At 26.7% G+C, this 15,445-nt stretch overlaps 2 protein-coding genes across 2 annotated transcripts; both read right to left on the bottom strand.

The window, feature by feature from the left end:
* Window positions 1–1,120: 1,120 nt before the first annotated feature.
* LOC101490238 (uncharacterized) lies at window positions 1,121–2,361 on the bottom strand. The gene is made up of 3 exons (XM_027332544.2): window positions 2,054–2,361; window positions 1,865–1,926; window positions 1,121–1,660 (listed from the first exon to the last, which is right to left on the bottom strand). Exons 1-3 carry the CDS (start codon window positions 2,118–2,120, stop codon window positions 1,523–1,525), a joined length of 267 nt encoding a protein of 88 aa, XP_027188345.1. The 5' UTR covers window positions 2,121–2,361; the 3' UTR covers window positions 1,121–1,522.
* A 5,104-nt stretch (window positions 2,362–7,465) lies between these two features.
* LOC101512379 (cyclic dof factor 2) lies at window positions 7,466–10,557 on the bottom strand. The gene is made up of 2 exons (XM_004491759.3): window positions 10,251–10,557; window positions 7,466–9,119 (listed from the first exon to the last, which is right to left on the bottom strand). The coding sequence occupies exons 1-2, from the start codon at window positions 10,425–10,427 to the stop codon at window positions 7,815–7,817; spliced, it is 1,482 nt and encodes a 493-aa protein (XP_004491816.1). The 5' UTR covers window positions 10,428–10,557; the 3' UTR covers window positions 7,466–7,814.
* Window positions 10,558–15,445: the final 4,888 nt, after the last annotated feature.

The raw sequence follows: 15,445 nt of genomic DNA, 5'->3' as shown, positions 1-15,445 counted from the left end.
TAAAAAAATAAAGATATATATATATATATATATATATATATATATATATATATATATATATATATGTACCTGTACTCAAATAATGTGTTAAAATTGCAATGCAGCTCTTCAAGTGCAAAGGGGTAAATTGTATTTCATCTAATATATATATATATCTCCTCACGAATCACGATATATAATATACATATATTGCACGTGAAAACTATTGTCAACACTTTAGTAAACTTTAAACTAGGCAAATCATGCCTCGAGAGAGGCACTCTAACTTGCAAGTCAAATATTAATTTATATATACATTTATGATTAAGATAATTCGTGGAAGAAAGAGATGCATGTGTCCCTTAATATTATACTATGCACATTAAGAATCGAGGAAATAACTTGATGCATGCAGGAAGCTGCATTCGATCATCATCACCACCTTCATGTTTGGACACAACTATAAAATGTATCAAATTATTAAACATATTTTTTTTATTTTAATATTTAGGGGCATATATTAAACATAATTTTAATATAACATTTTTGTAAATTAACAAATTAAGTTAAAATAATCTTAAATTAAAAACTTAGATATATTTTTAGTCACAATAAATATATAATTTTTATTTTTAATTCTTATAAAAATATTTTTAATTTTTAATTTATGTAAATATATCAATTTTTACTTTTAATCATTAGTATGTTATTTTAATTTATACAAAATTAGTTCATATTAAATTTGCTCCATCTAATTTTATTTTAGCTTTTACTTTAAAAACTGAAATCAAATATTCTATAATTTAAATATTAATTTTAATATGAATAAATTTTACAAAAACTATAAAAAAAATGATCAAAAGCAAACTAACCAGTAGAATAACATGAATTACTTGTATTTATAAACCTTGATCTCTACAACTACATGACTATATAGTCTACCATGTATTGCAACTACAGAGACAGTTAAATTTTAAAGAGGTAAATTTTCTCTTTAAATATAACAAAATTTTGAATTCATAAAGGTTCTACTTTCAATTAAAAGATTATCCACCGAAACTAGTTTGGATTGGATATGTACATCCACATCCAATTTTATGTCATTTGAAAATATATATCCAAGCAAATTATACCTTCCAAATTGTAATACCAAACATATACTAATACATTTTATTATCCATTTTATCATTACATTTCTTAAAGCACAAGACAAACCAAAGAAAATAAACTAGCAGCAACAAATTTAACATGATCCCAATTCTATGGATCTCAAGTTAAAGGTGAATGTGATTACACGCTCAATTTATTTTACAAACCATTGCAAAAATCTAATTAATTTTGAAATTTGATTCCACTAAAATGAGCTCGATATATAGTGAAAAAATCAAACCGCCTTTATTTCAACAAACTCATAATTTATCATGATTTAATTGCAATATCTAACTTTGATTTCTTAACCAAAGTTTCGTAATATTCACTTTACCTTTTAAAGTGAATTAAACTTACTTTAGATGAATCAAATTTTATAATTTTGTTGTTACATCTAAGCGTATGGTGGAGAAGCTGGAATAATTGTTGGAGGAGGACTGGAAATAATCCCACTCTTGGGATTGGTATTTGGCTCTGGCTCTGAATAATCCATAATTTCATACACTTCTCTCATTTTCCTATTAGCATGCTCCTGAATAAACACCAATTCCAAGTTAAATTTCACTAACAAAATCCCAAAACAAACCAAACTAAGAAATGAAAATAAAATTATTTAGAGTCTATTTAATTTTCATTTGTGAAAATAGTTTTCAATTTTATTTTCTAAAATATGTTCATTTTAACTAACTTTAACCATGAGTAAAAAAAAATAATAATAACAAATTAACTAACTAACCATGAGTCGTTTCATAGAATCTCCATCTTCAACTGTCTCCATAAGTAACACTCTTCCAAAACCTTAAAATTAACAAACAAAACAAAACATCAAAAAATCAAAAATCAAAAAATAAGAAATAAAAAATCAAACAAAACATAAAATGAAATAAAATATACATTGATTGATTTGGGAGAGATAAAACTATACCATAACCAAATGAGAGAAAGAGAAAAGATGAAACAAGAAGAATCACGAGAAAAAGTGACCGACCCATTATTTTGTGAAGGTTTTTATGAAATGGGTATGAAAGAAATTGGTGATCTAAGCAAATAAGGAACAAAAAGAAGTGATTTTGGTGGGTATGGAGAAGAGTGAAAAGAAGGGTATATATATATATGTGTGTGTGAGGGAGACAGTGAAGTGTGTGTGTGTGTAAGATTCTGAATGAAACAATAAAAATAGGAAACCGACTTTGGTTCAACTCAGATCCAGCCAAACATAGGGAAGGAGCAGATTGTTACCTTTGTGTTGGCGTCATATGCTTTACACACGTTTTTGTTTTTTTAACTATAGGTTATCCCCTCACTCTTTGACTTTTTTATGTGTTTTTTTTAGCATTTACATGACATTTAATATTTATAATTTAATTTACATGCTTCTCCCCCAAAAGCTATAAATGTAACATTAGTTATTTTTTAATTGATATATTTATTTGTTGTATTTTAATTTATTAATTTTTTATTAATTACAATTAATAAGAATATTTTAATAAATAAAACATATTTTATTATTGGAATTAATTAATTATTTTTTAATAATTATACATAACTCAGAATAAGATACTTATAATAGAATTGAGTAGTATAAGTGATTTTTACTTTATTTAATGATATTTATTGAAAATTCACTTAAATATAATTAATCTTCTTAATTTCGTAAAAATGTAAGTGTTTATTAAATGTGTTATTAATTGGAATTTGTTCCATGAAAATAAAATAATCATAGAAAAATAAAATTTACAACAATTGAAGAGTATTTTAGTAGGAGGGACTAATTATAATAATTAAAATTAATAAAAATGTATTTAAAATGTAGAAAATTATTTTAAAAATTTGCAAATAAATTTAATAATTAATTATTTTTAACTTAAATATGTTTTGACACCAATGATGTACCAAACCTATAAATATGCTTCCGAAAAAGAACCTATGACATATTTAATTTATATCCTAATTTCTTTTTAATTTCAAAGGAAAGAGAGTATTATATATACTTTTATTAAAATACATAAGACCCACAAGTACAAGAAGTACAAGATGGCAACAGTACAATCAGAAAACAACATAACAAAACTTTTGGAACAGAAACAGAGACCTAGCTAGGCCAAATACAAATTGTCTAGATTCATCAAATTTTGATGACCGCATCCACCCTTGTACTCAAATTTTGATAAAATAGATATTCTATACTCAATTTTATGAAATAAAAAATTATCCAATGGATCAACTTAAATATATGACATCCACATAATTTTTACTCAAATAGAATATTTGATCTCTAAATTCATTTAAAATATTATTCTTCACTCTTCAAATATATCTCCTTTTCAATTTACACTTCCAAATGCATAAAAATAATAGTCAAAATCCAATAGAATCCATTTTTAAAATTATTTAAAAATATAATTTTGATCAAATCTATAAAACCCAAAATCACATTGGTATATGCAAATAATATTTTCATATTATGATATTTATGGAACTCTTGAGAATATCTTTAAACAACATCAATCAATTTAGTCTTTTTATTAAAATATTTTACTGATAAAAGAATTTGTTAAAATCAATAATATATATATATATATATTTATATATACGTTAATAGTTTTTGCTACATCAAAACAAGTAAATTGAATCTTTAAAATTATAATGTAAAAATTGAAGAATTAAATTTAAAATATATTACACTATATCAAATTAAAATTATGTTTAGTTACATTTATGATCTCTATTTTTACCAATTTATATAATCGATCATTTTATTTTAAAAGTCGATAATTTTAATTTCTTTTTTTTTTGAATTTTTAAACTAAAAATAATAATTTGACATATTTTAAATGATGTGACATACGATTTCATGATATTGAACGATCTAATTGCATTAATTATTCATATATTATTAATTAAATATTAATTAAATTACAATAATAAAAAAATAGAAGTTGAAAATTAAATTTTTAAATAATTTTATTGTGATTTTATAGATATCAATCATTCTATATTATCTATCATCTATCATATTATTTAAAATATATCATATCGTTATTTTTTAATTAAAAAATTATACAAAATACCAAAACTATTATATTTTAAAAATAAAAGAATTAATTTCGTAAAATAATAAATTAATTAATTAATTAATGTGTGAGAAACACCTATCGTATGACATGTGTTTGTGTAATCAAATTTGTGCCAAGACCCAGCTGCATGTCAGTTCGAAAAATAATGTCAAAATTTAACCTATGTCCTTTATCTCCCAACCGACGGTCCTATAACAAATTTCTATAGAACCGTCATTGTTACTGTCATTGCAATTTTCAACCAAATTTGAGCACCTACTAGTATTTATTTTATGTGTGAGTTCACCACTAGGAAACATTAATGGATTGTTGAACCACTTTTTTATGCTATACACAAAAAATTTGAGCTGGCTTATTTTTTAATTGTCTTCTATTTTTAAAAATCTCCAATTAATATTTTGGAATTGATCAATTTATAGTTAGAATTTAATCAAAAATATATTAAAATTAGTCGATCTAAGTACACATTAAAAGTAGGAGAAGAAACCACTAAACATTGAATCTTATTTTTAACCAACATCATACCATAATGTCTATATATCTGAATGATGGCGCAACAAATTTTAGACCTAAAATAAACATTAATTAAGTAAAATTCATACTATACAAATTTTATGAAATATTTTTTGAATAAAAATTAATATTTGATGAATTTTATTAGTTAAAAATCCAATGGATTTTAAAATTTTATTTGAGGGGATCCATTGGTTTTAAAAAAAAAACTAAATTTATGAATTGAGATTAATTATTATTAAATAGATGGATTGAATCAAATCCATTAACTTTTTGTTGTTAGAATAAAAGGATTGGATGAATTTTAGTTTTGATGGATTGAATGGATATGGATGGACAAATGAATCCATTTTGTCACACCTAATTTTCCCCTCTTCAATTTCTTTTAATAATCTATATTATATTATATTTATCTATCTATTTATTTATATTATATATATAATAAAATGAAGTTTTCATTGATTACACTATTAATTACGAATGAGTCTCAACGTTCGTAGATTAACATATGACACATGTCATTTTTATATTCAAAGTTATACAAAATATCTATCTATTTATACTATATACAAATGCAAAACTATACTATATATAAATTGCAATCAAATTTACATTAATTATCCTATTAATTACGAATGACTCTTAACACTATAGAATAAACACATGACACATTTTAATCTTAGTCATTTATACACACCTAAATATAAAGTGGCAACACTACACTCTACAAAAATTAATTTCACATAAAAAGATAAATAAAAAGGTCAAATATCTTTTCTTTTTTTAATCATCTTTAATTTACTTTTATTATTTCTTCATAAAGTTACTACCTTTATCGAACAAAATATTATAACTGAATCAATATATTAAAATAGTTTGGAAACTCATTGTTTTCTAAACAAATTAATATAATTTTTATCTTATGATGAATACCGTTAGTAATTAAATTAAATCAATATATTAAAATAGTTTGGAAACTCGTTGTTTTATAAACAAATTAATATGATTTATTAATTTGTATGAACTCTAATTTTGTGGGTGCAATCAACAACTATAATTTAATTAATCAAAGATATATTATAATATCTTATAATCAAAGATATATTATTATATGCAAGATATCAAGTTTTTTAGGACGTTGTGTAAAGAGATGGAGAAGATTCATAGAGTTTTTATGTCGGTGATATAAACCAAAACTTGTAAACCACATCTGATTAGCGGGGAGGTTTGTTGCTTGCATAAAATGGATGGAGGACTCGAGATACGAAACTCTTACCAGATGAATGAAGTTTTACTCATGAAAATGTTATGAAAATTAATGTATAAAATCCCAACCTTATGATTCTCCACTTCGGAAGGTCATGACCTGTATTTGGGATAGTTTCTAGAACAATACTATTTGGCATTTGGGCAATGGGCAACAAATTCATTTTTGGCTTGACAAATTGATGTCTGGAGGACACTCATTCATGAATACCTCTATTGGGTTGACTATAGACACAATATTGACTATAAAGGATATCTTGACGACTGTAAGAACTTGGGATATCATTTTCCTAAACAACCATCTTCCTCATAACAAGGGATTGAATCTTCAATAACCTCGAGCATAAGGAGAGGGGTGCATACTACAACGAGTGGTAGACAATCTTCATGGTAGTTTACTGGCAGCTATAAACGTGGAGAAACAAAAGTATCTTTGAAGAAGAATTTAAGCACTCGAGCAATCCAACTCATGTAATTATCAAGATGGCAAGGGAGATAGAGAGTTTCAAATATCCTCACGTGACTAGTGGATCCAACAACTAGACATTGTCTTCATTGCCTGGAAAAGACCTCGGAAAGATGAACCAAGCTCAAGTGTGATGGCACACACAAAAGCTCAATCAATATTTAGGATGTAGCAGCCTTCTTCGAGACAGGAGTAGGAAGTATGTGATCAGTTATCCACATCAAATTGAGGCTTATGACGCCTTTCATTTAGGAATATGGGGTATGTATATGAGTATGGACATGGTCCATCGCCAATGGGTTATGCACCTCCAAGTGGAGAACAATTCAAATGTATTAGTTGACATGATGATTAAAACCTACAAAATCAATAGGAAAATTCCAACTCTTATACGTCGTATCCATTAGCTATAGAACATGGATTGACATGTCGAGATCAATCACACTTGTCAGGTAAAGAATCGGGCTATTGATTGACTTGGTATCATATTTAACTAATCAAAAATATATTATACTAGCATTTCCAACACTATACATTCAATTTCTACACATCAGACTACCTATTTTTATTTTTATTTTTATTTTTATTTTTATTTTTATTTTCTGTCAAGCTTGTCTCACACTAGTAAAATAACATTGGAAACCATTGAGAAACTGTATAAATATTAAATACAGGTCCATTTTCCATTAAGAGTTCCCTTTCCAACAAGGATGACAATTAATAAGACTTGGACAGTTATTCTGATTTCAATTGCAACTTGTAAGTTCAATGTGGTTTATTTCATTGAACTAAAAAATGGAATGAAAAATGATAATCAGCATTGTCAAAAAAGTATGGCAATTCCTAACTCTTAAATCAGTCTTTCTTTCATGTTCTTGATACATTTTAAAAATTAAAAGCAGCAAAGAAATTCCATAGAGAAAAATATGTATTTTCACCTTTGTATATATACTTAAAATTAAGTAAAGGAATTTAGAAATTAACACACTAATCCTACAATACAACCAGCCATTACATAGTTAAAGTTTCCACTAATAAGTAATGATTATAATTTATAAACCAAGCCAAAGTAGCTAAGTCAATGAAAAACATAAGTTGCATTCTAAAAGAAAGAAACCAGAACAAGAAGTAAAGTACAATATGAAACCTCATTCTTATTCTTATTTCTATATACATAAGAGGTGTTGGAAAACAAACTCACTATGTCATATGAACTTATATGTACATGAACTAACAAGAACTATTACCAACAAGTTTGGCGAACCAAAGTGGCTTTAGAGTTCATGATTTCCTCAGGAAAGCTGAACGCCGTGAATCAATTTGATGCATCCAAAAACACAATTATCGATATATAAGCTAAGTGGTTACGAAGTCTCTTGAAAGTTAAGTGATCTAGACAGTGCTGCCGGATTGGCTTGCAAGACAAGTGAGGCTTGCACCGAGTGATTTTTATCATCACATTTTGAAGGGAATGCTTCAAAGAGTCCTCTTGAAGGAACTGAGTTGGTGTTGTCATTTTTAATCCCGAGTGTTGTCCAGAACGAGCTTTTTTCTGCTTCTCTTGAGTCATCAATCCTCAAAGTTTTTGGAAACCACAAGCACTTTTCTTCGCTACTTTCTTTCTTACCATCTCCATCTGTTCCGCTGGAGTCACTCGATCTGATCGAGTTATCTTCCCTTGAATGTTTACCTAAGGTTGGAGAGTTGGGACTAGAGTTAAGGTTTGCACCATTTGGTGATAATGGTTGTGCTTGCCATGGGATGTTCCATGCACCTGGCACGGTACAACCCCAGTAAGTCGTTGCAGGATAGAGTGGTAGAGAAAATCCAGGTTGGCAAAGAGAAGGTGGTGGCACTGGTGAGCTCCACTGCATTGGGTTCCATGGAAAAGGCCAAGGAGTTCCAGGACGAAAGTAGTGACCTTGTAGGGGGAAACTTTGTCCATTCGACATAGCTTGTTCTTGGGATACATTGGTTCTTCCACCTTCCATTGACTTTGTCGAGGTAATAGATGATTTATTGGATTGATCATCGCCTTTTTCTCCAGTGGCATGTGGAACACAAATTCGTAGTTCTTCAGGTTTATCAAATCCATTTCTTGCGTAATTTTGCACTGTTCTATCAGCAAGTTTCAAAACAGATGCCACTGATTCACACAAGGGTGTTTCGGATCCAAATGTAAGTAGTGTACCATTGCATTTCAAAGAAGGTTGGTAGGATCTACGCGGAAAGTCTGTCCGAGAATTCTGAAGTGTTGATTCGGTGACAGTTATTTGACGATAGTGAGAAGAAGAGTTCTTGTTCTTTCTGCGACCGGCACCTACCGGTACATTTCTCATTGTTCCACCCGCAGTCCAGTATCTCTGACAATTCTTGCAGAAGTGACGAGGTTGGTTGACATTATAATTATTATAGTAGCAAAATTTGGTGTCCATGCTACTACAACGGGGACAAGGCAATATTTTGTCTGGTTTTTTTAGGTTCTTGTCATGTGAATTACTTGTCTCATCTTGTTCTTCTTCAATCTTTGAAGTTTTCAACGTAGCAGCCTCCCTCTCAGATTCTTCACCAGTCCTAGAGGCTGCATCTGGAGTGGAGAATTCTTCCGACGATTTGGTAGGGACTCCATCTTCCTTTTTCCCATCAGTTGGTTTGTCTCCCAATGTGTCCTGTATTCAAGAAAACCACACACCTTAGTATGTTTCCATCCACCGAATTGTATAGTATAAGCACAGCCATTATATCATGAAGAGAATATAAACTGACATATATCGATATCTTCCAAAGTCAAACAAAATAAACATGAAAAGGCAGAGACTCCACTGATTCTTTTATTCCAAAAAATAAACACTTCGAAAAAGTTTGGTTTGAAGCTGGAAACATTACCTTCAAACACAAGCATACTTGCAAGCTCAAACCAAAGAAAAGGAGTATATAATTGAAATGCATTGTGGAAACTTGTATAGAAAAAATGAGAAATCAAAAGGAGATAGTTCATTATTCTTCTTTAAAACAAGACAGAACATCAAATTACAAAAAAGGCAAACTAAGTGGTGATATAAACAAAACAGTTGACAACAGAGAAATCAAAAGAAAAAGCATAGAAAATAGGAATCTACTCAAGATTGTATTGTGGTAATTTTTCAAATTTTACTCTTTCTGGATTTGGAAGAATCCATATAAAACTCAAAAGTCAAATCAAATAGAAAACTGCAATACTTTTTCAAGAGCATGCTGATTTATTGTCTCAAAGATAGACCAAAAGAATCAGAAAGATAAAGCCATAAAAAAATAAAATCAATTTTCTCAACTTTTATGGTCTTGAAATTGAACTGAGAGCATACAAAAGTTGGCAGACTATAAGCTATTTTCACAAAGTCTTTGGCTATAATCAAATTATTTTAGATACAAAAAAAGCTAATTCAAATACACTTTCTTATTGTTTCAATCCATCCAAAAAATCAAACTTCAGCAAGTCAAATTATAACTTCAATTACAGAGTATAGGATTTGGAAATTTGAATTAGACTCATCAAATTATTTAACTTCCCCAGATTGAAAACAACCCAAAATCCCCAATCAAACACTTAAACTCTTGAAAAAGAAGAAAAAAAAGTCATAAACAAAACAACAAAAATAAAACTCAAAATACAATAACACATGTCACCAAAGCAAGTCAAAAGAATCTTAATAATGCTTTATTAAGCCAAACTAACACCAACCCATTAAATATTTTTTCATTCCAAATAAAGGGTCAAAATCAAAATCAAAAATTTTTTCAACCCAAAAAAATTCTCGTACCATCACAATTTCTTGTTCTTGTTCATCCTTAGAAGAGTTGATAGAAGAATCATGATTCTGATCAATACTCTCGTCAACAACATCACCGGAAGATAAAGCCGGAGTTCCGACAAGAATATCCGGCACCGGAATCGTCTTTCCAAATAGCTTAATCGCCGGGTCTTTTGTCTCCGACATTTTTCTATGTTAAAAAAAACACAGATGAAGAAAGAAAAACAAACCTTTTCTGTTGTTTGTTTCTTTTGTCTCTAAAGAGGAAAAAAAACTGAAAAAGTTGTTGTAGAGAGAGAGAGAAAGAGAGGGGAGGTGACACGTTGTGAAGGGAGTGAGAGAGTGTTGTTGATCCGGTGAGGAGTGCCACGTCAGATACTAGGTTAAATTTGAGCCACATACTCTTTTTGTGGCCTTTAAAAGATCTCTTTCTTTCTTTCTCTTTCTTGCTTTTTGTGTCTACTTTTTCTATACACGTTGCGGTTTTTGTCATTTCGTACACATATCTGTTTAGTTTAAGGTTTTTCTAGTAAGAAAATACTTCTTTTTTTTTCTTCTTTTTTTAGTAGAAAATACTTTTCTCCTAGTATTAACTAAAATGTAAACTACTATTTTAATATTTGAAAATATAGAATATTGCGATTTTAAATTCAACCGAAAATTTAAATTAGTCTTTAATTTTATAGAAGTATGAATAACTTTAATGTTATAATAATCGTGAATTATTTTGAAATTAAGTTATTTCTTAAAGATATTTATGATAGTAAATTATATTTTTTATTAACTATTTTAATTATTTAAAAATAATTTATGTTCTTGGTTAAGTCGGATATTAAAGAAACACTAGGATCGATTATGATCGTGTATCCACTACAAGAATTTTACGATATACCAACGGTTATTTTTAGTGACACATAAATATCGTAAGTATAGATATAATATACCAATGAACACTAAACAAAAATCCTAGGTATAGATAGATATTTAGATATAGGTATTTAATGAGAGAGTCAAATAATTAGTATAGATTACCTGCCCCAAAATAAAATTTTTTATGTCCCACCCCAAAACTTTTCATTCCCGCTACCAAATCTCTAAACCCTCAATTTTTACGAGCTGCTTTGAATACACACCCTCCTCTGCTGCAAAATCCCTCAACCCTCAATTATACGAGCTGTTTCGAATATTCTCCTCTCCACCCAGCACCTCTATTCGCAACCTCGTTGTCGCCGCTGCAATCTTCAACGAGCAACTCGTCATCGCCGCATAGAACCTCATCAATGAAAGAGTCTTTATTTTTTTAATAATATAATAAAATTATGGTGAATTTCTTTTTTCTTTTTTAAATATATTTTTAGTTTTTATAAAATTATGATCTTTTAAGTTTTATCTATAAAAAAAATTATTCACTTTTAGCCCATATTTTGATTTTATAAAAACTTTTTTAAAAGATCAAAAGTATCAATTTTTTAAATAAAAAAAGTTAAATAGAAATTAAAGGTGAATAAAAATGTTTTTATGGTCTACAAATTTGAGAATTTTTTATAGGAATTAAAAATAAAACTTTAAAAAATTATAGAGATTAAAAATTTATTTTATCTTTTTTTTTTATTATTTGAACTTTAATTCTACTAAGAGTCTAATTCTAAAAATTGCAAAGTCTCTAAAATGTTTAAAACGGTCATAAAAAAACATTGTCCTTTATCGTAAGAGATTAAAATGTTAATTTATAATTAATTAAATTCTAAGCGGTTAATTGACTATAATTAAAAATAAATTATTTTAGTGAACTTGAATTCAAATTTTTATATAATTATTGATTAGATTTATTTATTTGTTTTTTGAATTTGAGATCATTAGAATCCATTTTTCTAAAAATTAGAGGAATAGATTTTTTTTCGTTAAAATACTCTTTTTCTACTATAAATAATTAAAAATCCATTTTAATTATGGTTAATTTTATATCAGATTTGTAAAATACTCATTATTTTAAAATTAAAATAAAATGGTAAATATTGCTCCTTTGGGGAAATAAAGATAAATATTACTAGTTTGAATGCGTGCATTGAATCAGTATGACAGTCATACAATTGGATGGATGTGGTCCTAGTGATCAATGCTTTAAACCGTTAGCATGTAGTTAAAAATTCTAACTTCTAACTTTTGTATATAAATTTATCCTTTTAAAAAGTCAACTCTTAAATTTCCTTGAAATTTATCTCTTTTTCATCAAGTATTTTTTTATAAATTATTATAGAAAAATTGTTAAAATATAAATTATAAATTGTTTATGAACATCTAATAATTTTTTATTTATATTTCTATCTAAAAATAATAATAGTTTTTGTCTGATAAGTATAATTTATTAGAAAAAAACAATATATATATATATATATATATATATATATATATATATATATATATAAATAAAGAAAAAAAAAAACAGAAATAAACTCTTAGGAGTTCTACTTTTTATATATATATATATAAAAGAGGAATATAAAAGTACACTGACAAAAATATAATAATATAAAAAAATTTAAAAATTAGAGAAAAACTATTGTCCTATATCAACAACCAAAGTATAACACTGAAAATTTTAATTACAAATAAATTTCTCTCAACCAACTCCTGTCACTAGTATATTCACATCTTATAAAAGCAAATGCTTGAATTAAACTCTGTAACATTCTAATACAATAATATACAAGAAAACAACAAAAAAAAAATTAATACAAACTTTTAAAATGATTTTTATTAGTATATTTCGTAACAAAAAACTATAATATATATAGAAAATATATTAAATGAAGTGATATATATAGAAAAAATAAGAAGAATGATTATTAATCACCGATCAAATCTTGAATGGTCAAAATTAAATTAAAAAGTTATGTGATATTTTTAAGTAATCATGTATTCTTTAAATAACTTTTAATTGTGATCATTCATACATAGTTGTATAATTAAAATTTAATTATTACATTCTTTTATTTTAAAATTCATCTCAGTCAATATTTCTTTGATAATATACTAAATTGGGTGATGTGGGACTAGTAATAAGATGTTTCATTTCATCCAGCTTCAACAATCTCACTTTATTGAAAGCAATACATATTTTTCTTCCATTGTTTACATAGACTATTCAAATTCAAAAGAACTATTATGCTCTATCATAAAGAATATACTTCACTTCCAATAAAATCACTCTTAATATTTTTTCAGCATAAAAAAAAAAAACTAAAAAATCATAGTGTAACTTTATATGATGGCTTTCTCATAAAATTTCTAAGTTCTTAATATAATTTCACAACATATTTTATAGTCTACTTTGTATGTTGACTAAAATAACTTGCTAGACAATTTTGTGCAAACTAAAAACCGTATTTTTTACATGAACTAACAACAAAATGTCTATATATAATTCAGTAAAAAAAAACTATACGATAATATAATAATATAAAGTAAGAGAAGATAAGATAATAATATAAAATGTAGAGAATAGATAGATTATAATGAATACAAGAGATAATATATTGTAATGGAGGATTTAAACTTTAAAAGTCCATATGTTTCTGTTAAAATAATATTGGGATCTGCAACAAAGATTAAACCAACAAAATAGAAGACAAACAATTGCAGAAGAAAAAACAAAAACGCAGAATGTTCAGAAAACCAAAAAAACAGAAAACCAGAAAACAGAGATTAATTATCGTTCTCCGTTTTCTGCAGTTTTCTAAAACAGTTTTCCTTTCTGCAGTTTTCTAAAATCAGTTTTCTTTATCAATGCAAACGAAAATTAAAGAAGGATAAGAGAAGAATAACACCAATAATTTACGTGTTCGGTCTCAATTGTTGAGACCTACGTCACGGGCAAGCAAGCAAGATTAATCCACTATTAATGATTGAAACTTTACAAGATTAAAGCCTTCTCAAGACTGATCTCCTAGTATCTATCACTGTTTATGAACCAGCAATACTAGTCTTTCTCTCAATCTTTCTTTTCTCCCTTTAATATTCTCTCTCTGATTTTCTATGAATCATGAATTGCATATGCCTCTCTTAGTTTTCCAGCTTTTCTTGTTACAACAACAACATTTCAGAATATGAATTGGGCTAGTTTAATATTTTATGTATTAATTTGTTCTCTTCTCTCAATATATATAAATACACACAAGTATTCCTAATTTACACATACTTATAATCTAGAAGGTGTATTAATTTTGAACATTAATACTTATTCATTGAAATAGTATTTTAAAGAAATAATTAAATTTTGTGCTCAAATAAAAAGTGTAAGAAATAATGAATTTTTGTGTTTTAATATTTGTGAATATATATATATATATATATATATATATATATTTATATATATATATATCATTTTTATAACCATTCATTGTTTACTACACAAATATTAAAAAATGTTGCTAATGTAATTAATATATATATTTTATGTATGACTATTAAGTATTAGCCAAATTATGGTTTTGTGTATAAATGTATTTTTTCATCTTTCAACATAAATTGATACAATAATAAAAAATATATTTGAAAATTAAACAAATAAATGCATCTAACAAACTGTAACTGGACATATATTTGGATACTATTTTTTCTTAAAAAAGATTTATAATTAGGGACAAAGTAATATAATTAGAACGAAAATATTAATTAAAAAAAACGAAGAATAGAGAGAAAATGTTTAGCTTTTTAATCGATTAATGTTACTAAGTTTTTTATTAAAAAATTTATTCAGTCAAATTGATAAATACATAAAAAAAAAAATAAAAAAAATCAGTATTGATAAGATCGAAATTAGTAAATTTGTGAACAAATTCATAACATCCAACTTAATAATATAAAATAGAAAATTGAATACAAATGTGACACAATCAAATTATCTTGAATATTCGTATCTTTGGATTTGTAGTGTTGACGATCAAGTCAATATTGATTGAATCTGTAATCAAAAGTCGTAATAACTTTGTGCATCAAGCCCAAATGCACATGGTCTCACCAATGAAGGGTTCCATTTTTTTTTATAATATAAGAAAATGAGGATGGTTTTTTTTTGTTAAAAATGTTTAATTTCTATTTTAATTTTATATGGATTTTATATAGAGATTAAAAATGAATTAATTTTTTTTAAAAAATGAATTAAAATAGAGAATAAAAATGAATTAAAAAAAAAATAGGGACCG

Source organism: Cicer arietinum, chromosome 3 (genome assembly GCF_000331145.2).
Source record: "Cicer arietinum cultivar CDC Frontier isolate Library 1 chromosome 3, Cicar.CDCFrontier_v2.0, whole genome shotgun sequence".
Classification (NCBI taxonomy): Eukaryota; Viridiplantae; Streptophyta; class Magnoliopsida; order Fabales; family Fabaceae; genus Cicer; species Cicer arietinum.
The sequence above is the reverse complement of the archived record's forward strand: the minus strand, read 5'-3'. Positions and strand labels throughout refer to the sequence as shown.

Bases quoted from the DNA above. Each gene is read 5' to 3' on its own strand.
- LOC101512379 (XM_004491759.3), bottom strand. From the start codon at position 10,427: ATGTCGGAGACAAAAGACCCGGCGATTAAGCTATTTGGAAAGACGATT. The intron at 9,120-10,250 runs GTACGAGAATTT...TCTTGAATACAG, and splicing joins AAGAACAAGAAATTGTGATG to GACACATTGGGAGACAAACC.
- LOC101490238 (XM_027332544.2), bottom strand. From the start codon at position 2,120: ATGGGTCGGTCACTTTTTCTCGTGATTCTTCTTGTTTCATCTTTTCTC. The intron at 1,927-2,053 runs GTATAGTTTTAT...GTTAATTTTAAG, and splicing joins CTTTCTCTCATTTGGTTATG to GTTTTGGAAGAGTGTTACTT. The intron at 1,661-1,864 runs GTTAGTTAGTTA...GTGTTTATTCAG, and splicing joins ATTCTATGAAACGACTCATG to GAGCATGCTAATAGGAAAAT.